This window comes from Amblyraja radiata, chromosome 1, assembly GCF_010909765.2.
Source record: "Amblyraja radiata isolate CabotCenter1 chromosome 1, sAmbRad1.1.pri, whole genome shotgun sequence".
Lineage (NCBI taxonomy): Eukaryota > Metazoa > Chordata > Chondrichthyes > Rajiformes > Rajidae > Amblyraja > Amblyraja radiata.
This window is the reverse complement of record NC_045956.1, coordinates 155,179,530-155,202,294: the sequence shown is the minus strand read 5'-3', so window position 1 is coordinate 155,202,294 and position 22,765 is coordinate 155,179,530. Positions and strand designations below refer to the sequence as shown.

General features: G+C 42.6%; 1 protein-coding gene across 9 annotated transcripts in view; it reads right to left on the bottom strand.

Annotated features, from left to right (window-relative positions):
• The window catches only part of tcf4 (transcription factor 4), a 617,800-nt gene that overhangs the window by 440,159 nt on the left and 154,876 nt on the right, over positions 1-22,765 (bottom strand). For all 9 annotated transcript variants that reach the window (XM_033033210.1, XM_033033191.1, XM_033033173.1 and 6 more), the window contains one exon: positions 17,186-17,285. In XM_033033210.1, coding sequence (XP_032889101.1) covers positions 17,186-17,285 — 100 coding nt within the window. The remainder of the gene's footprint in view (positions 1-17,185; positions 17,286-22,765) is intronic.

The window sequence follows — 22,765 nt, the reverse complement described above, 5'->3', positions numbered from 1 at the left end:
CCTTTAATCAAATGCATTGTTTTGTATAAAATGTATAATGTATAAAAATGGTCTTTAATAAAATGTAACAATGTGCACTTTAACCACATGTAATTTTTTCTATTACAAATCTCAAATTGTGTGAGTACTGAGGCAGATAAATAAATGATGGGTCTTTGTCCCAAACATTATGGAGGGCACTATAGGTTACTGTCCACTCCCCTCTTTGACAACTGCACAATTCCAAGGAAACGGTTTTGAATCACGAATATTTATAGCTGGCGACATCTTTTCCAAATTTCAGGATGTACTCTCTTTTATTAAGATCTATTGGAAAGGAAGGCTCAATATGAACTCCTTCTTAATTGACCAAATTATCATTCCCAACTTTATGAGAACACAAAGTGCTGGAGTAACTCAGCAGGGTCTGGCAGCATTTCTGGAGGATATGGATGGGCTACGTTCTGGGTCATGACCATTCTTCAGACTGATTGGAGTGAGAGAGAAAGCTGGAAAAGAAGTGGTGGTGGGCCAAAGCCTGGCATGTGATAGTAGTTGGATATGGGGGGGAGTAGGGTTGAAAGGCAGATGGTAGACAAAGGTTTGAGATGAAAATGAGACAAATCTCTTGACAAAGAGAGAAGTGGTTTGAAATAGGAGTGAAATGTAAAGCCAAGGGGAAGGATATAGTTTTAAGGGGACAGTGTTAAGGGGTGGAATAGTGGGAGAATGGGTGCAAACAGGGGGAGGAAAAGATTTTTAAAAAGGGTGGAGTATTGCCCAAAACTAGAGAATTCAAATGTTCATAATGTTAGATTAAAGCCACCCAAGCCGAATATGCGGTGCTGTTCCTCCAGTTTATTCGAGTCATGGTTGTTCGTAAATCACCTGCTGCGATTCCTATTATCACAAAAATGACTAGACTTCATTAGTATTTTACTGGCTACAATGTACTTTGGGATACTATATAATTTATTTTTAAACTCAATTTCAGATTAGTCAAGGAGGCTGAAGTGCCTGGAAAAAAAAAATCAAGGAGCCTTCTATTTGTCAAGAGTCAAGAATGTTCAATTGTCATATGTAACAAAAAGAAACAATTGAATTCTTACTAGCAGCAGCATAATAGGTCTATAGAGACAGTACTCATAGGTAACATAGTAAACAAAAAACGTTCAATAAATCTTTTAAGGTCTTTATTAGAGGTTCTATTATCTCATATCAAGCGTATCAAAATAAAAAGAACAGGACGGAACAATTGGAATTAGAAGAACAGATTAGACAGCTTGATTCAGATAATGCTACCGATCCTTCTATTGATAAACACAATAAGATAGCAGTATTAAAATTCAAGTTAAATCAAATTCTCTCTGCAAGAGTTATCAAGTTATTTCAAAATACTAAGTAAAAAAACTTTGAATTCAGTGACAAACCGCACAAACTTCTGGCACGCCAGTTGAGAAAAACGGAAAAAGATCATACCATTCAAAATATTAGATCAGAAAAAGGTGAGCGGCTTACACTCCCTAAATATATCAATGAAAGATTTTTACAATTCTATCAAAATGTATATACATCTAAAACTTCAGTAGAAACTATAAAGATTAAACATTTCCTTGGCAATTACAATCTTCCGTCACTTAACGCGGTGGAACGTGAAGAACTAGGAGCGCAGATTACAGTAAAAGACATTGAAGAGATTATTAAATCACTGAATAATGGTAAAACGCCAGGCCCAGATGGGTTTAATAACGAATTTAATAAATAAATTCATGAATTAATCTCTCCTCGTTTACAAGCCCTTTATATACACGCATTTAAAGAACAGACGCTACCACACACTTTAGCCGAATCAACTATTACACTGATACCCAACAAAGATAAAGATCTCGATGAGCCAGGATCATATAGGGCAATAGCACTTCTAAATACAGACCAGAAAATATTAGCTAAAACCCTGGCAAGAAGCGAGTAAATACATTAGTAAATTAATACACCCTGATCAAACTGGGTTTATACCAAATAGACACTAGTTCAATAACTTGAGACGCCTGTTTAATATAATGTACTCACATAGAACGATAAAAGACATCAATCATTTCATTAGACGCAGAAAAAGCATTCGACCAAGTAGAATGGGAATATCACTTCACAGTATTGCAAACATTTCAATTATGAGAAAACTTTATTTCATGGATAAAGTTGTTATATAACAAGCCGACTGCCAGAATACTGACTAATCAAACACTCTGACCTAAATTTCAATTATCCACGGGCAATAGACACGGGTGTGCATTATCACCTCTGTTATTTGCCCTTGCGATTGAACCCTTAGCTGAAAGTATAAGAGTACATCCGAACATTGATGGTTATACAGGTGCACAACCTTTTATCCGGAGTTCCGGAAACCGAAAAACTCCGAAAACCGGCCATTTTTTCCAGGATGTCGTCTGCACACCAAAGCTCGCGTTTGGCGCCAAACTTGACCCGAAACGACCCACGGTCAACCCAGGTCTGTACTACTGTAGCGGCTGCCTCCTACCCGGAGACCGGGAAGACACTTAAACATCTGTAAATCATTGCTTAAATGTTAGTCAGTTAGTTTGGAGGGCTTTTATGTGAAGAGGGGGGGGGGGGGTGAAGGGGGAAACTTTAATTCTTAGTCCCCTACCTGGTCGGAGAGGCGGGGAGCGGTCAATGCCTTACCGGGTCGCCGTGCAGTAAGCTCCGGAGCGCTGTGGCCGCCGACTCCCAGCTGGGGCTGCGGGCGTCCGGCCGCGGGCGGCGCCGGTTGGAGCTCCGACCCCGGCAACTCTACCCCTGGCTGCGCAGCGCTCCAAATCCAGCTGACATGGCGCCCCAGTAAGGCATTGCCCGCTCCCCGCTGGTATCCCAGCGCTGCGACGCCGCCGTCTCCCAACATCGCGGCGCTGGGGCTGCGGGCGTCCGGCCGCGGGCCACGCTGGATTTGGAGCGCCGCGCAGCCAGGGGTAGAGTTGCCGGGGTCGGAGCTCCAACCGGCGCCGCCCGCGGCCGGACGCCCGCAGCCCCCAGCTCCGCGATGTTGGGAGTCGGCGGCCACAGCGCTCCGGAGCTTACTGCACGGCGACCCGGTAAGGCATTGCCTGCTCCCCGCCTCTCAGACCAAGTAGGGGACTAAGAATTAAAGTTTCCCCCTTCACCCCCCCCCACCACATAAAATCCCTCCAAACTAACTGACTAACATTTATGCAATGGGGTGGAAGATTGCAACCTTCACGTGGTCTGCCCTGTTTCGACTAATGCAATCAACTCGACGTGCACAAACAGAAGATCAAATAGAAAAAGTTGTCCTACAACTTTAGGCTGTGCATGCCACATGAAAGAAGAAGAAGATTTATGCAGTGATTCTCCGGGGAGGAGGCAGCCGCTCCAGACTTTTCAAGCCGCCCGCGCTACCTACCTAATCTACGCTAAAAATCTTCCATTCGGAAATCCGAAAAATTCCGAAATCCGACAAGTGTCTGGTCCCAAGGCTTTTGGATAAAAGGTTGTGCACCTGTAATACTAAATATTCTAATAATTTATATCATTGTATGCAGACATTATATTACTATTATGCTATTATATATTACCAACTCTCAACTTAATATTCCAAACATACTCAATCTTATAGAAGAATTCGGCTCCTTTTCAGGGAATAGAATAAACTGGAACAAAAGTGAAAGTGCTACTGAAAAATTTAAATATCTTGGAGTTTACGTGACTAGAAAATATTCTTTGTTATTTCAAGCAAATTTGCCACCATTAATCACCAAATTAAATGCCCTTATTCAACTTTGGAAAACACTTCCAATCTCCCTTATAGGTAGAATAAATGCCATAAAGATGATTTTCCTTCCACAAATCCTGTACTATTTCAATCAATACCAATTTTTCTCCCTAAAAACGTTTAAAAAAAACTTGATTCTGCGATTACAACTTTATCCGGGATTACAAAACTCACAGAATTCATAAACATTTATGCAAACCTAAAGAAAGCAACTGGCTTTCCCTAATTTTTTTTACTATTACTGGGCAACGAACATTAAAAATTTAATTTATTGGATGGACGATACATGCCAACAAGTAAACTGGCTAAAAATGGAGAGGGAAGATTGTTTGCCTTTCAATATAGGCGCAATTCTTCTCTCTCCAATAAATTTGAAGAAATCAGCGTATGAGAAAAATCCGATAATCCATAGCACCTTACGAATCTGGAAACAGGTGAAATCAACCCTTAAATTGAGAAATTTATCTCTCCTCTTACCAATCGCCAATAATCCCTCGTTTAAACCGTCTACTTTAGACAAGACGTTTATACAATAGGAAAGCTTAGGAATTAAAAAGCAGGGAGACCTTTATGAGATGGTGACTCTCCTCTCATTTCAAGAATTACAGTCGAAATATCATCTGAAAGGTAGCCAATACATTAGATATCTTCAAATACGAGACTATGTGAAATCACACACCCAAGACTGTCAATATATGGTTCCAGACATACTAGATGAATGCATGAATAGAAAGTCGGATTCAAATAAGTTAATATCGTACCTTTATAATACCCTTTTAAATTTACAAACTCCATCGTCAGAAATAATTAGGCGAACTTGGGAAGATGAACTGGGTCTAACAATTTTAAAAGATAGTTAGGAGGAAAGCCTTCTATATATACATAACTGTTCTCTTAATGTTAACCCATTCCTTTGCTTCCTGTACAAAATTACACAACTTCTGGAGGGGAATTTTTGATATCTTTTCTAAAATACTTAAAATAAAATTGGACCCCGACATAAAATTGATCACACTAGGCATGTCAGAAGCCTGTTCTGAGCTAACACTATTTCAAAGACGTTTCCTTAACTATGGCCTGATAACGGCGAAAAAACTAATACTTAAATTTTGGACACAGACAACAGTCCCTACAGTGAGGATGTGGATTACAAACATGTCCGAGACGCTACATTTGGAAAACATTAGGCTTGTCTTGGCAGAAAAACCAGATCAATTTCTCAAGACATGGACACCCTTCGCCGAAATCGTACAAGAATAGTATGGCGCAACACAAATCTAAATGTAAATCCGATCCTGGGCTGGGTGAGGTGGGCGGGTGGGGGGGGGGGGTCTTTTCTTTGTGCTTTTTCAAGCTATCTTTTCACTTCTCGCTTTTTCCCGTTCTTGTTCTCTTTTGCTTTTCTTTTTTCATTCTCAGGTTACAAGGTTAAAAATGAAGCTGTACAATAATTGTATAATCTTAGATGCCGAATGTTTTATCTTTGTACAATTGCTTCTAATAAAAATAATTTACAAAATAATAATAATACTTTTGAAATGCAAACCGCTTCCTATTTGGAGACTCGGGGGCAAAACAATAATGAAATGTAGATAAATGAAGTGGCAGAGTTTACTGGACAGGGCACCTAGCTGGTTGCCTGGCTGAGTGACAGTTAAGGGCATGTCCCACTGTACGAGGTAATTCAAAAGTTTCCCCTGATTCGAACTCGGAGAATTACGGAAATAGTCGCTCGTAGGTACTCGGGGCTCTCGTGGACATTTTTCAACATGTTGAAAAAACCTCACAAGCTTACCGTGTTTCCCGAGTACCTGCTGTTCGCATTACGAGCCGCTAAGAGACGTCACGAGCTCCGACGTACCCACTACGTACTTACCACGAGTTTGATTTTTTTTTTTACTCGGGAGAGCTCTTGGGTAAACTCGTGCAGTGAGACAGGCCCTTTAGTAACATGGTAACTGCTCTTGTATGAGAGAAACTATTACATCTGGCAGAGTGCAAAACAAATTGGCATGGCCTTTTGAGCAGGCAAGATTTAAGAATATCAGAATGCACATTTTCCAAGGATTGATGGAACAACAGCAGAGAGAGCAAATGGTTCATATCATGATGACCAGCCATGAATTAATTAAACAGACAAAGAGGAGAACATGGCACAACCATAAACCTAAAGCAAAACATCACAGACACTGCAAATCTGAAATAAAACACAACATTCTGGAGAACCCTCAGCAGATCAGGCAGCATCTGTGAACAGAAACACACAGTTAACATTTCAAGTCAATGATCTTTCATCAGAGTTACCACCAGGCCTACTGAGTGCTTTCACAATTTTCTGTCTTTATTTCAGCCCTACACCTTGTTTCCTGTTCAGAAATGCCACTGGTAAAACATACTGAAGATAACACATTCTCCAACTATTTGCAGTCGGATGTTACCATTTTTCAATCCAATAAAATTACAGAGGCTGAAAATTTCTGTAAATTATCCTGCCCTTACATTGTAATAAAATACTGTAACTGTAATGCACCATCTAGTAACTGTGTAGGGTAGTTTCTTGGCTGAGTCAGAACTGAAGTATCTCATGCCACCAATAAAAGCTGTATCCAGAGAGAAGAGGAAATTCTGATTCTACTCGGAAAGCAAGCAGTTTCGCAATGGCCTGAAGGTAACATTTTGAAGAGTCCAACAGAGTCCAAAGAGTGGAAGATCCCTTTGGTGAATAGGTCAGCAACCTGAGGCTGCGTTTTAAAATATCTGTTTAAAGGAACAGAAGGGTATTAAGAAGAATTCCCCCAGAAGGTGGTTCCAATTTAGAATGAATGGGATGTAAAGTTGCAGAAATCACATTCTATGGAACGTTCTAAAACATTGTGGATTTATATTTGTATCAAACATTGCCGTTACTTGAGAGTGGGGAGCGGTGTGTGATGTTAGACCTAGTTATATTGGTCAACAGTGCCATATGCACTGCAAAAGACTATTATTATTGCACTATATTTGTTATTTATTGAACTTTTACTTTTTTTTTCTTTTCCCCCGTTATATACTAGGTTTACATATTCACATATTCTGTTGTGCTGCAGCAAGTAAGAATTTCATTGTCCCATCCGGGACATATTACAATAAAACACTCTTGACTCTTGAAGCTACAGACCAAATGCTTCCATCTCTACACTGCTAAAGCTCTGCGAGCTCAGTACCGAGAGGTACAAAGAAGTTTAGCTAAGCACGATTATACCTTCATCATAAATATTCCCACAAATGAAGATATGGTCAGACATAGGAGTTCAGAACAATGTTGTCCCTTTAAGGTCCAGTGATACAAGTAAATCAATAGATTTAGTTCTATAATTGTCATGTGCACAGTGAAAAGCTTTGCTTTGCATACTATCCAACAATAAATACAATCGTCAAACTCAAGCTCAATAGCTAGACCAAAGAAGATACTGAATGCGGAGTATAGCTCTCAGCATTGTAACGCATCAATTCCATAGACACAAGTCTAATGTCCTCATTGGAATCGAGGTGAATCGAATAGTGCCCTAACTTATGGGAGGACTGTTCAGAAGCCTGATGACAAGAGGGGAAGAAGCTGTTCCTCAGTCTGGTGGTGTGCATTTTCAGGTTTTGTGCCTTCTGCTGGACAGCAGCAGAGAGAAGGAAGAATGACCAGGGTGGGACGTCTTTGATCGTATTGGGGATTTTTCCGAAGCAATGTGAAGTATAGGTGGAATCTGTGGGAGGAAGACCAGCTGAGAACAGAATTTTCCAGAGCTACATCTTTATTGTCCATGGGTAGATGGTAATCAGTTTCAATTTATTTGACAAAAATATGATTGAACAATTAATGGAATCCAAAAGCAAAACATCAGGCTAGAATCAGGCTAGAATTATGAGCTTTTAATGTATTTAAAACCATGTCATTGTCATGGCTATCTTCACTTACAAAGGCCATGTTTGCTTTGCCCATTAAAATATGCTTATTAAAGACATTTAGTTTACAAACGTGCAAACGCTCCAAAGTTCAGTTCTTGTCATAAATGCATTATACAATCACCCATGAAAATGTGAAGCAACCTCTATTCGGGACTTCTTGTGCGGCTTTTTCAACCAACAACACGAACAACACACGTGAGGGTTACACAACAGACATCACAAACAACACACATGAACCAATGTGGCCTCTGTAAACGATGTGGAGGGTCATTTTACAGGAAGCATTTCAAGCACAAAATAATCTGGGAGGTATTGTGTCAAATCCCTCAAACAGATGTGAAATCTTTTGAGGACACAAATGATGATCCACACTACACCCACAACATCCCAAAGCATCATTCAACTGGGCTTATTAAATAAGCCACAGCCTAAAGAAAAATCATCCTAACAGAGTGATGATAGGACACTTAATATCACTGCACCACCAGCGGGCAACAACTTTATTCAATCACAATTATCTTTCACCGTTATCTTTTAAAGTTTTCCTTCTTCATCCCTATGCTAAGATCTACACTGGCAAGACCAATATTTTATTACTTATCTCCCCCCCACCCATTCCCCCCCGCCATGGACAGTCAGTTTAGTTTAATTTAGATACTGTACAGAAACAGGCTCTTCGGACCTCCGAGTCCGCACCGGCCAGCGATCCCCGCACATTATATTGCCCTACACACACTAGGAACAATTTTACATTTATACCAAGCCAATTAACCTACAAACTAATACGTCTTTTGGAGCATGGGAAGCTCTTGGAGAAAACCCACGCAGGTCACGGGGAGAACAAACAATCTCCGTACAGACAAGCTCAAGACAGGATCAAACCCGGGTTTCAAGCGGTTTACGACATGCAACTCTACCGCTGCGCCACTGTGCCGGCCACATTAAATAAGCCACAGCCAAAAATCATCATCCCGGCAGAGTGATGATAGGACACTTAATATCATTGATCCACCAGCGGGCAGCAACTTTATCCAATGACCATTATCTTTCACACAGAATAAAGTCTCCCTTAGTCATTAAGATCTGCACTGGCAAGTTATTACCTACCTACGTAGCCCCCCCACCCTCCCCCGACATCAGCATTGTAAGACATCAATTCCATACTCTAATATCTAAAATAACTGAATTTTCCAGTGATGATATATCCATGGCGTTTGTCACTACAATGAGTATACATAGACAATAGTTGCAGGAGTAGGCCATTCATTCCTTTGAGCCAGCACCGCCATTCTATGTGATCAAGGCCGATCATCCACAATCAGTACCCCGTTCCTGCCTTTTCCCCATACCCCTTGATTCTGCTAGCCATAATAGCTCTATCTAACTCTCTTTTGAATGCATCCAGTGAATTGGCCTCCACTGACTTCTAAGGCAGAGAATTCCACAAATTCACAACTCTCTGGGTGAAAAGTGTTTTCCTCATCTCAGTTCTAAATGGCCTACCCCTTATTCTTAAACTGTGGCCCCTGGTTCTGGACTCCCCCAACATCGGGGACATGTTTCCTGCATCTAGCATGTCCAATCCCTTAAAATGTTTATATGTTTCTATAAGATACCCTCTCATCCTTCTAAATTCCAGTGAATACAAGTCCAGTCGCTCCATTCGTTCATCATGTGACTGTCCTGCCATCCCGGGAATTAACCTTGTGAATCTATGCTGCACTCCCTCAATAGCAAGAATGTCCTTCCACAAATTAGGAAATCAAAACTGCACACAATACTCCAGGTGTGGTCTCATCAGGGCCCTGTACAACTGCAGAAGGACCTCTCTGCTCCTATACTCAACTTCTCTTGTCATGAAGGCAAGCATGCCATTAGCTTTCTTCACTGCCTATTGTACCTGCATGCTTACTTTCAGGGACTGATGTACAAGGAACCCAGGTCTCGTTGTATTTCCCCTTTTCCTAACCTGACACCATTTAAATAATAATCTGCCTTCCCCTTCTTGCCACCAAAGTGGATAACCTCACATTTATGAAATCAGGGCCTGGACTGGAAACTGCAGTGAGCGAACTGACAGAGAATAATCGGAAACCCCAGCTCAAAAAGGCAGCAAATATCACCCCGGTTTATTCGCACTCCCCCCCCACCCCCCCCCCAAGGTTATTCACACCACCAACACCCTCCCTACCTCCTCTCCTCCCCTCCCTCTCTACCCCCTCCGCCTCCCTCTCTACCCCCACTTCCCCTCTACCCCCCTCCACCTCCCTCTCTAACCGCCGCCTCTCTGCCCTCTCCCTCTCTAGGAAGTGGTGAGTATTGGGACCGATGGGTGACCAGCCCTCCCCTGTGATGCCATGCCCCCCCACCCCTCAATCTCTACCCCCCTCCTTCTCTACCCACCTCACTCTTCCCTCTCTACCCCCCTCCTCTCCAGACGTGCCTGCGCAGTTGGTGGTGAGTGGATAGGTCGGGGGATGGGGAAAAGGAGTGAATGAATAATATTAATATAATATCAAGGGGGGGTTAGTATGTGTGTGACACCTGGTATGTGTGCGTGATGCCGCAGGCTGACCACCCCCCCCCCCCCCCCCCCCCCCCCCCGGTGTTGAGGGGACAGAACCCAACGGGTCCCCCTTGGTCTAGTACTTATTAAAACTCTGATCTTGTTTGTGTGTATATTTGTGTGTATGTGTGTGTGTGTGTCTTTACCTCTTTGCAAAAATACTACACGGTAATGGTAAAATTTTTACATATTCTGATTGCCAATTTTCCCCTCTAGGCAGAGATCACCTTCACTGAACATTTTATGATTTATTTCTCGACATTACTGATTAAAGTTTAAAAACTTCAAAAGACTTTGAATTTAAAATGACCGGCTTCAACTGATGATGTCACAATGGCTCGACTATGCAGTGATTAGCTTTACTGAAGATTTCATCCTATATTTATTCATGATTAGAGTTATTCATGATTAGTTTTTAAAATGCCAACCTTCACAAGATTTTAACTGTTAAAATCCTTCCTCCCAGCTTCCAACACACTTCGATACAATGTTGCAACACAGGAACACTCTGAACTTTTCACCTAACATGAGGGATAGGGCGAATTGCTATTGCAACATGCAGGGCAAGTGCAATTGGAATTTTTTTTAAAGGCCACTGCTGAGGGAGGCAGGGGAGTGCTGGAATCTTACATTCGGAAACGGCTTGAGTTGGAGGACCACGCCTCCTGTGGGGGCTACGTGTATGGAATGGGTGCATTGGGGGAGCAGACCCAACAGGTCTGAACTTGGTCTAGTAATAAATAAATCTGTTTCTGTCTTCATGGGACCCACATTTGACTTAACTAATTTTTTCCTATTCACATATCTAAAGTAGCTTTTACTATGGTCAGCAGTTCCAATTTATTTGACAGAAATATAATTGAACAATTCAGGGAATCCAAAACAGAGATGCGCTGGAAGGACAGTGACCAAAGGCTTTGACAAATATGCTTTATGTACCGACAGGACGGCTTTGAGAAAGGTCATCACAAGTTCTAATCAACTTTGAAGTACTCCACTCTACCAATCAATGCTGGTAAAAAGAACACGGCTACCATCAGGCTACAGTTATATGAGCTTTGAAACTTTTTTTAAACCATGCCTTTGTCATGGCCATCGGCACTCACAAAGGCCATGATTGCTTTGCCCACTAAAATATTCTTATTAAAGATATTTAGTTTACAGACGTGCATACTTTCCAAAGTTCAGTTCCAGTTATAAAAGCATAATGTCTTTGGTATACGATCACCCGTGATAATGTGAGCCAGCTCTTTTCGGGACTTCTTGTGCGGCTTATACAACCAATAACACGAACAACACACTAACAGACATCACAAACAACAAAGTGGCCTCTGTAAACGATGTGGAGGGTTATTTTACAGGAAGCATTTCATGCACAAAATAATCTGGGAGGCATTGGGTCAAATCCCTCAAACAGATGTGAAATCTTTTGAGATCACAAATGATGATCCACACTACACCCACAACTTTCCAAAGCATCATTCATCTGGGGCACAGCCAAAAGAAAAATCATCCTAACGAAGTGTCCTGATGATAGGACACTTAATATCACTGCACCACCAGCGGGCAGCAACTTTATTCAATCAGAATAATCTTTCACCATTAACTTTTCCTTATTCCTTCCAATAAGGTCTACATTGGCAAGACCAACATTTATTACCTATCTCCCCCCCCCCCCCCCCCCCCCCCCATCCTACCATGGACAGTCAGTTTAATTTAGGTATAGTGCAGAAACAAGTCCTTCGGCCCACCGAGTCCGCATCGGTCAGCGATCCCTGCAGTTTAACACTGCCCTACACACATGAAGGACAATTTAACATTTATACCAAGCCAATTAACCTACAAACCTGCATGCCATTTGGAAACTGAAGATCTCGGAGAAAACCCATTCAGGTCACGGGGTGAACGTACAAACTCCGTACATACAAGCACCTGTAGTCTGAATCAAACCCGGATTTCAGGCGCTGTAAGGCAGCAACTCTACTGCTGCGCCGCCCACATTAAATAAGCCATAGCCAAAAAACATCATCCCGCCAATCATGGACAGTCACTGTAGAAGATTCTTAAGAGCAATCACAGTCTTCTGTGAGTGAGGTCACACATAGACCAGACTGCACAAGAACACAAGATTTCCTTCTCTAAAAGATATATATGCATTTAGACAGACAGGGGCTGATTTGGGATATTCAGCATGGTTATGTACTTGGGAATCTTAGCTCACAAATCAGTTTTGTAGAAGTTACCAAAAAGGATGACAAGGGCAAAGCAGTAGATGTTATCGGTGTGGACTTCAGCAAGGCCTTTGGGAAGGTTCCTCACAGTAAAATGCTATGGAATGTGGATTGCTATCTGACTGCAGGGAGAGCTAGCTGACTGCATAGAGAATCAGCATCTTGGAAGGAAGCAGAAGGTGATGGTGGTGGGTTGTTTTATTTTTGGGCTGGTGCCTGCGACTAGTGTTGTGCCTCAAGGATCGATGCTGGGCCACTTTCTGTTTGCGGTTTATATCAACAAGAATGTAGAAAGCATGATATGTACGTTTGCAAATGACACCAATGTGGGTCATATTGTAGATAGTGAAGATGGCTTTGAAAACGTACAGCAGGATATTGATGAGCTGAACAAATGTGCAGAGGAACAGCTAAAGGAGTTTAATGCAGATAAGTGAGAGGTGTTGTATTTTGGCAAGTCAAACGAGGGCCGGAACTTCACAATGAACGGCACGGTCCTGGTACATTTTCTAGAGCAGAGGGATCTAGGAGTGCTAGTTGGTAGTTTTCTGAAAGTTGCATCAGAGATAGATTGGGTGGTCAAGACTTTCAGTACAGTGCATGGAGTATAAAAGTTATGATGTTATGTTACAGTGTACAACACGTTGGTGTGGCAGCGTTTTGAGCATAATGCTCAGTATTGGTCACCCTGCTATAGGAAGGATGTCATTAAGCTGGGAAGTGTGCAGGAAAGATTTACCAAGGATGTTGGCGGGACACAAGGGCCTTATGTATAGAGAGAGGTTAGGCAGGCTAGGACATTATTCCTTGGAGCGCAGAAGTCTAAAGGATGATCTTGTAGATGTGTCCAACATCATGAGGGGGATAGATAGATTGAATGCACGGACAATCGGGACAGTATTCTTATCAAGAATAAGAGGTTATAGGTTTAAGGTGAAGGGGGTAAGATTTCATAAGATCCCGAGGGGCAACTTTTTCACACTGAAGGTGGTGATATATGGAACAAAACTGCCACATAAAGTAGGTGAGGCATGTATTATAACAACCTTTAAAAGCCATTTGGACAGGTGCATGGGCAGAAAATGGACACTCTGCACAGTTGTGTGGCCACCATCATGGTACTATGTACTTGCACTTAAGGTGTCCCTGGTCTACAATACTCCCCATGACCCTACCATTTACAGTGCAGATCCTGCCTTGATTTGTTTTGGCTTGCCGCAATGCAATATCTTGCATTTATCTGAATTAAATTCCACCTGCCATTTCTCGGCCAGTTGTTCAAGATTCCAGAAATGGAAATAACCTTCCCGTTGTCCACAATACCACCAGTTTTAGTGCCATCCAGACATTAACCATCCAAATATAAAGAACAGTGCACCCAGCACCAATCCCTGTGGTACTCTGCTGATTACAGGACTCCAGTCTGACAATCAACCCTCCAACACCATCCTGTGGCTCATGCCTTCAAGCTGATTTTGTATCCAACTGGCTAGCTCACCCTGAATCTCAGGGGAGCTAACCAGCATAAACAAAGAACATGGGAGTAATTATCAGGCACGAACAGCCATGGGAACAGCAAATTCTCAGTGATGTTGATTACACTGCAACTCTAGTTTATGTTGCTACCCTGTAAATGCCAATAAATTGTTAAAAAATATCTCAGACACAGGTAATAAATTGGAGGCACAAGAGACAGCATATGCTGGACCAAAAATAAACACATTTCTGGAGCACCTCTGTGAATCGAACAGCATCTGTAGGGGTTGGGAAGAAACTTTTTCTCTTACATAATATGTGGGAAGAAAGTATCTGCAGTCTACTGCATTGCCATTGTATTGCCCTATCCACAGTAGACAGCAGATATTTTCTTCACACATATTATTTTTTAATTCCACAGTTTTCATAAACATAGAAACATAGAAAATAGGTGCAGGAGGAGGCCATTTGGCCCTCCGAGCCAGCGCCGCCATTCATGGTGATCATGGCTGATCATCCACAATCAGTAACCCGTGCCTGCCTTCTACCCATATCCCTTGATTCCACTAGCCCCTAGAGCTCTATCTCACTCTCTTTTAAATTCATCCATTGAATTGGCCTCCACTGCCCTCTGTGGCAGAGAATTCCACAAATTCACAACTCTCTGGGTGATGAAATTTTTTCTCATCTCAGTTTTAAATGGCCTCCCCTTTATTCTTACACTGTGGCCCCTGGTTCTTGACTCCAACATTGGGAACATTTCTCCTGCGTCTAGCTTGTCCAGTCCTTTTATAATTTTATATGTTTCTATAAGATACACTCTCATCCTTCTAAATTCCAGTGAGTACAAGCCCTGTCTTTCCAATCTTTCCTCATATGACAGTCCCGCCATCCCGGGGATTAACCTCGTGAACCTATGCTGCACTGCCTCAATAGCAAGGGTGTCCTTCCTCAAATTAGGAAATAAAGTAAACATTTTTATTTAGTTAGCAATCGCTTTCAAGTAGTCCGTTCGTGAGACATGAAAGGCTAACATCCTAATAATATGTTTGGAGGAAGCAGTTCCACTACTACGACTCAAGATGTTTATCCGAAGAATATCAAAACATTACGGAACACAATAATGCTGGAATAAAACCCTGGTCTGCACAGAGTCAGAGAATCTCAGCCAGAATGGTGGAAAGCCTGCAGCAATTAACTTCAGGTCTTGTGAGTTAGGGAAAATAAATAACTGCTCTGTTCTTGATCCTGATTGTTATCTACTAATATAGGTGAGGACGTGGCTGAGCTTGGCAGAGTTTCTCATTGTCACAAAGCACGCTGATGTTCATTGCCAAGGCTTACACATACATCATACCCACCAGAGCGAAATGACAGGCCTGGCACACACAAATTGTAAGAAGTCAACTGCCAAAGAAAAGTTACAGGTCACAACAAAAATCAGGATAAGATAAGATGCTGAATAGAATAAACTTGAAACCGCTCAGGCAATTTATCTTCCCGACGTCATAAGAGCTGAAGCTAATTTCAATGAAAAGTTTTAGGTTTATTCATTCAGTGTCCCAACGACAGCGAATTGTCATGTTATGTCCTCTCCTAACCTATAATTGGACAGCCATTCATCTGATTGCATAGCACACATAACTGTCATGACTGCTCAATGCTAACTCCCCCTCCAATTCCACACTGACCTTTCTGTCCTGGGCCTACTCCATTGTGGCCCAGCACAAATTGGAGGAACAGCACCTCATATTTCACTTGTATAGCTTACACCCCAGCGGTATGAACATTGATTTCTCTAACTTCAAATAGCCCTTGCTTTCCCTCTCTCTCCATCACCTCCCCCTTCCCAGTTCTCCCACCAGTCTCACTGTTTCTGACTGGGTTTTATCTCCATACCGCCCACTCCCCTGACATCAGTCTGAAGAAGGGTCTCGACACGAAACCTCACCCATTCCTTCTCTCCAGAGATTCTGCCTTACTGACACCGAGTTACTCCACCATTTTGTGTCTATTTTTGGTTAAAACCAGCATCTGCAGTTCTTTCGTATACATAACCGTACATGTATCAACTGTTATTTGGTCATTTTGTGCACACTTGATTTTAAAAGTAAAACATCATCACACGTCACACTCTTTCTAGATAGCACGAGAACATTAGCTAATGGAAGCATGAGCAATACCCGTAGAGACATACACTCTCATATTTCAATACCTTTATGCATTATACCCAAAACCATGTCATGCTATATTTGTTCTTGGGTATGGCGCAGTAGAAAGCCTAAGATTTTGGTGAAATGCATAAAGTAATCAACACATATACTTTAAAATGAATAACAACACAGCTCATCATCCTACAGTCACACTTCTTCAAACTATATACATTATATAATGCTTCGCGGTTATTTATTAATGTTTCTTAGCCGCAATACTAATTCGGAAGGTAGTTCAACTTCGCTGTACTATCAATACCTAATCAAGAAAGAAAAATTATAAGTGGACAACCTGTTGGTTTCATGTGAAACAACCACTTAGATCAAGTTCGGGAAACAAGCTGGGATAATTTTGAAATGGGAAAGAAAGTTAAAATGGTGGAGAAAAGTATACCGTGTGCTTCAAAAGAACTATACAATACAGATGAGGCACATCCTTCTCATCCATTTATTCGTCACTATCATCTACAGAAGTTCTGCTATTTGTCTCTGTGGTTTTCTTTCTTTCTGGGTAACAAAATGGAATTCCGTTTTCCAAGTCGATTTTGTCGGCAAGTCATAAAATACACAAATTCACTAAATATGGTGATAAGAAAGAGCAATCAGTGAAAATGAAGAGAGTGGAGAAAGTGAAAAAACTGGAAATTAGTTTTGCTGTTCACAGAATCGAGTGTGTGCGTGTGCGTGCATACACACACACCAACATATATAAATATATATATATACTTAAAACTTAAAACGGACGTATGAATGTAATAATATGGCAGCTCATTCTTATGCAAGGACATCCAGAAGTCGGATATTCATAACCCTAGGATGGCTTATATAAACAAACCCGTTTCTAATCTTTATCTGTACTGCACCAATAACCTTAGAATATACAGGCTGGAGAGAAATGCAGCAAAAATAGCTGCTTCACATTAGCAAGTTATGACATTTACAAAAAACACAATCACACTGCTCTAGGACATACCTACAAGTCGAGAATTCATGAATGAGGATGTAGAAAGGTTGTCATGTGATCCCAGTTCCCTGTTGGTCAATTGTTCATAGTGCACGCCATCAGCATAGTTCTGCAAGACATTGAAATACATATTAGTTTTACTTGATGTGATAGAAACTGTTTTGAAGATACAGAAGATAGACGAGCTTCTCCAGCATTTTGTGTCCTGCTGCCTGACCCACTGAGTTACTCCAACTTTTAGTGTCTATCTTCAGTGTAAACCAGCATCTACAGTTCTTTCATACCCATTGAAAGTACACAGGATAGAAGCTTTTATTTTAGAAAACATAAGATTTAAAAGTAAAAGTAAGAGGGCCCACCACACAAGTTATTGTGTACAAAATTACCACTATATCAAATATAGATGTGCGCAGATTCAGACACAGCTACAATATCATAATTACAACAATGTTACAAGTGTAGACAGAGTTGAGATAGGTACGAGAGTCGATCCATAGTTCTTCAGTCGATTCTTCCTGTATCAATAACATTTGACTTTATACACTGTGTATCAGAGAACATTGTACCGTGCTCGTGGGCGTAAAAATACCTGAAAGAAAGAGCATTTGGTGCCTCTCCAAAGAAATAGGAGCAAACGCAATAAAATAGCTGCCAGATCATTAATGACACTTTCCGCTTGTTGATCTGTGCAGACCATCTGGAGCAGAGCAAATAGTTTGCATCCAGATGCAGAAGTTGTAACTTGCAATTTTCAAACAACTGTGTCTGCACAGATTACTTGATCAGCAATCTTTGTCTGCCAACTTTTCTCCCCATCCTGAGATAAAAATCTATAGGCTTTTTGCTGAGATGTGATTCCACATGTGTTCCTTAATTTTAACCATGTCTTAATCACAACAGAGGACTTTATGATTTAGCAACATCAGGCATCACAGATAAACACAATCCTGTGCATTGCCAATGCTTATCCCATTGGGCTCATCAAGCAAAATTCAGGAAGGGGAGCAGAGTCCAGCTTTTCCTTTCTTGAGTTCACGAGTTCCAAGCTCAATCATGGGACGTTCAAGCGCCGGATGTTGAGTCAAGCAAACACATCTGCTGAAGTGTCATCGACTCACATTGCTGAAGCTTAAACAGTTATAACTTAATGGGGAGATGGAAGACTTTAGGGAACCCGAACAGTTCTTGCCTGAATTTGGAAGGATAAATACGCCAAAGAGGACACAGTCAAGAGAGGAACCATGCCATGAAAGTCTTCAAGAGAAGCAGGAAAGCAAGTTGAACACCAGAGCTACACGAAGCACTTGATTGTGGCTCATTTCCAACGGCGGAAATGAAGACTCTAAGCAAGGCTGCAGAATAAATAAAAAGCGATGGCAGCAGCAAACAGTGCCCAAAGGATTAGAGTGCTGGATGAAGGGGTGATTATTTTAACTTTCCTGCTGCATTGATCTTGACCTGATTCAATGGAGACGAGGGCAAAAAGGTGCACATTTACAGATTCAAATGCTTCGTTGCATTCTAGATGCTAGACAACATCCAAGCAGAAATTGATGTTTTCAACTCAATTAAATCTTGGCCGATCAAATCTGACCCATTGCTGTTGCACATTCCGACTGCTTTAACCAATAACATTCAATTGCACAAAATGCTGGAGTAACTCAGCGGAACAGGCAGCATCTCTGGAGAGACAGAATGGGTGATATCACCCATCCCTTTTATCCAGAGATGCTGCCTGGCCCGCTGAGTTACTCCAGCATTTGGTATCTATCTTCGGTGTAAACCAGCATCTGCAATTCCTTCCTACAATATTCTATTGCATTCCTCCTGTGGATGGCGGTTAGTGGCCTGGATATCAAAGAATTATGTAACCAAGTACAGGAACGAGATAAAGAGCTTATAATATGGTGACAAGACAACAATCTCCTATGAAGTCAGCAAAATGACTTCAGGAAACAGGGTGGAATATACAAGGTGCTGAAGTAGAGATGGTTGAGAGTTCTTCAGGTTCACAGAGATAGATATCATCAACAATTTGCCCTGGTCCAACTACATTAACGCTATGGCCAAGAAAGCACTTCAACCCCTCTACGTCTTAGGAAGACAAAGGAAAAAACGCATGTCTCTGATGACTATTACCAATTTCTACTGATGGATCACAACTTGGTTTGGCAACTGCTCTGCTTATGCAAGAAATCGCATAATTGCAGGGAGCTAGCAACCCAGTCTGTCACACAAACCAGCTTCACCTCACCACAACTACATCTAAACGTCACAATGGCTCAGGAAAGTTGCTGCCTTACAGCGAATGCAACGCCGGAGACCCGGGTTCGATCCCAACTACGGGCGCTGTCTGAACGGAGTTTGTACGTTCTCCCCGTGACCTGCGTGGGTTTTCTCCAAGATCTTCGGTTTCCTCCCACACTCCAAAGACGTACAGGTTTGTAGGTTAATTGGCTTGGTAAATGTAAAAATTGTCCCTGGTGGGGATCGCTAGTCGGTGCGGACCTGGTGGGCCGAAGGGTATGTTTCACACTGTATCTCTAAATTAAACGCAGCCAATTAGTCTAGGACTACTCACATCACAGTCATTCCCTATTCTTCCCTTTCCCATCGGGCATACAAAAGCCTGAAACCATGTACCACCAGATTAAATAGATTCTTCCCTGCTGTTATCCAATTATTGAACACGTCTCTTGTAAAATAAGGATTTATTCCCCATCTTCCAACCTACCTTTTTGCAGCCCTTGTAGTCTTTATTGTCTGCCCTTTCTCAGTAGTTAAACTATATTCTGCACTGCTTCCTTTTTTTTTGGATAGCCTGCAAAAATTGGTTTCACTGTATTTTGATACACGTGACAATAACATATCAGTGTACAAAACATAGAACAGTACAGCACAGGGATAGGTCCTTTCAACAAGTTTTTCGAATTATGTTTTTGCACTAATGTATTTCTTTTTAAAACACTCTCTTTAGGAATTTGTATATGCAATTTATTTATAATTTTGTTGTTATACTAGACCAAGTGGGTCTGCTCCCCCAACACTAGATTCCACCACTCATCCGTTCCCCCAACGCAAGTAGTTCCCCCAATGCAATATTACACCACTCACACATAGCCCCCAACTGCGCAGGCACGTCTCATTTCTCCTCATCCCCCAGCACTCCCTCCTCCTCCTCCTCCTCTTCACCCTCCCTCTTCAATCCCTAGAGAGGGAGAGGTGGGAGAGAGGGGCGGGGGGTTTGGAGAGAGGGAGGGGGTAGAGAGGGAGGGGGGGGGTAGAGAGGGAGGGGGGTAGAGAGAGTGAGAGGGAGGGGGGTAGAGAGGGAGCGGGGTAGAGAAAGTGAGAGGGAGGGGGTAGAGAGGGAGGGGTGGTAGAGAGGGAGCGAGGAGAGAGGGAGGGGGTAGAGAGAGTGAGAGGGAGGGGGGTAGAGAGGGAGGGTAGAGGAAGGAGAGGGGGTAGAAAGGGAGAGGGAGGTGGGTAGAGAGGGAGGGGGTAAAGTGGGAGGGGGTATCTCCCTCCTCTGCACCTCCCCATCTCCCTCCTCCACACCCCCCATCCCCCTCTACCACCCCACTCCCCACCCCATTTCCCTCCTCCTCATTTCCCCAATCCTCCACCCCTCACTCCCATTCACTGCCCCAGGACCTACCCAGGTCGTAGAGCAGCGCCAGGGAACTGGTTCAAGTCCTGGCTGTAGACCTCAGCCGTCAGCTTGCCCGCCACCTGGGCTATAGTGCAGGCCATGACTTCATCTCCGGGCTCGCCCCTGATCACGGAACCAGGCTCGTCTTCTTTCTCAGCCCCAGTCACAGCCCCATCCCAAGCCCCGGGCTCGGCTATCACTCCAGCTCGAGCACCAGGCTCGGCTACAGCCAGGGCCTGTGGCCTGACCCTCGCCACCAAGTGTCGGGCGCCGTCTGCTGCCGCCATGCGAGCAAGAAAAACACACACACCCCCCCAAAGAGTTTTAGTATTATGGAGATTTTTGTTTTAGTCCAAGTGCCTGTGATGTCACTCACTGCAAGCAACATTCTTCATCCCACCTGCACCTTACCCTGCTAGTGTATACGGCAATCAACGTAAGCATTTGTGAAGAGTGGAAGCAGATTTTACATTTTAGATGATTGCCTTTTCAGAGCTTTTCACAATGCTGCACCAATAAAAATGTTAATTAAAAACTCCGGAAAACTAGAATTCACCACCAGCACCGTCCCAAGCACCACCCTTCCCCCAACCCTACAATCGGATGCTTTACTTCCAGACCCATAGACTGTAATCAGTAAGGAAAGGTGAAAAGACATCCTCCAAAATAATTCTCAACAACAGTACCCTGCAAGGCTTCGTCCACAGCCGCATAAGGTACTCCCATACTCACAACTGCACTGCCAAATTCTACGCCAACTCCATTTACAAGTTTACAGTTGACAGCACCATAGTGGGTCAGAACTCAAACAATGACAAGACGGAGAAGATAGGGAGCATGGAAGCATGAAATCAAGATGACAGCTTCTTCCTCAATGTGCAGGAAGATTGTTCCCGATGTTGGGGAAGTCCAGGACAAGGGGTCACAGTTTAAGGATAGAGGGGAAATCCTTTAGGACCGAGATGAGAAAAAAAAATTTCACACAGAGAGTTGTGAATCTCTGGAACTCTCTGCCACAGAAGGTAGTTGAGGCCAGTTCATTGGCTATATTTAAGAGGGAGTTAGATGTGGCCCTTGTGGTTAAAGGGATCAGGGGGTATGGAGAGAAGGCACATACAGGATACTGAGTTGGATGATCAGCCATGATCATATTGAATGGCGGTGCAGGCTCGAAGGGCCGAATGGCCTACTCCTGCACCTATTTTCTATGTTTCTATGTTAATGTCAGCAAAAACTTCAAGAAATGGGGTAAAATACACATCTGTCTGTATCAATGGGGCTGATGATCAAAAGCTTAAAATTCCTAAGTAAATATCACCAACAATACCACCTAACCAAACCATATTGACATAATGGCCAAGAAGACACATCAATGCCTCTATTTCTTTAGAAGATCAAGATAATTTGAAATGCCTCCAATGGGTGTGGCACAACAGCACCAGAGACTCGGGTTCAATCCTGACTATAGGTGCTGTTTGTACGTTATTCCTGTGGTCATGTGGGTTTTTTCTGGGTGCTCCGATCACACTCCAAAGATGTACAGGTTTGTAGGTTAATTAGCTTTGGTAAAATTGTAAATTGTCCCGAGTGTGTCGGATAGTGCTAGTGTATGGGGTGATCGCTGGTCGGCACGGTCTCAGTCGGCTGAAGGGCCTTTTTCCACACTGTATCTCTCAGTCTAAAGACTCTTACACATTGCTACCGATGCACCATCTAAAGCATCTTAACCAGAAGTTTGGTTTAGCAAATGCTCTGGCTAAGGCAGCATGAAATTGCAGAGCAATACGGACAGAGCCCAGTCCATCAAGCAAACCAGGCCCACTGACACCCACATCAGTCTAGCTTTTCTCTTCTCTCAGACAGAAGATACAAAAGCTTGAATCCATGTACCAATGTTTCAGGAACAGCTTTGTCTCCACTATGATCGATTGGCAGAAGAG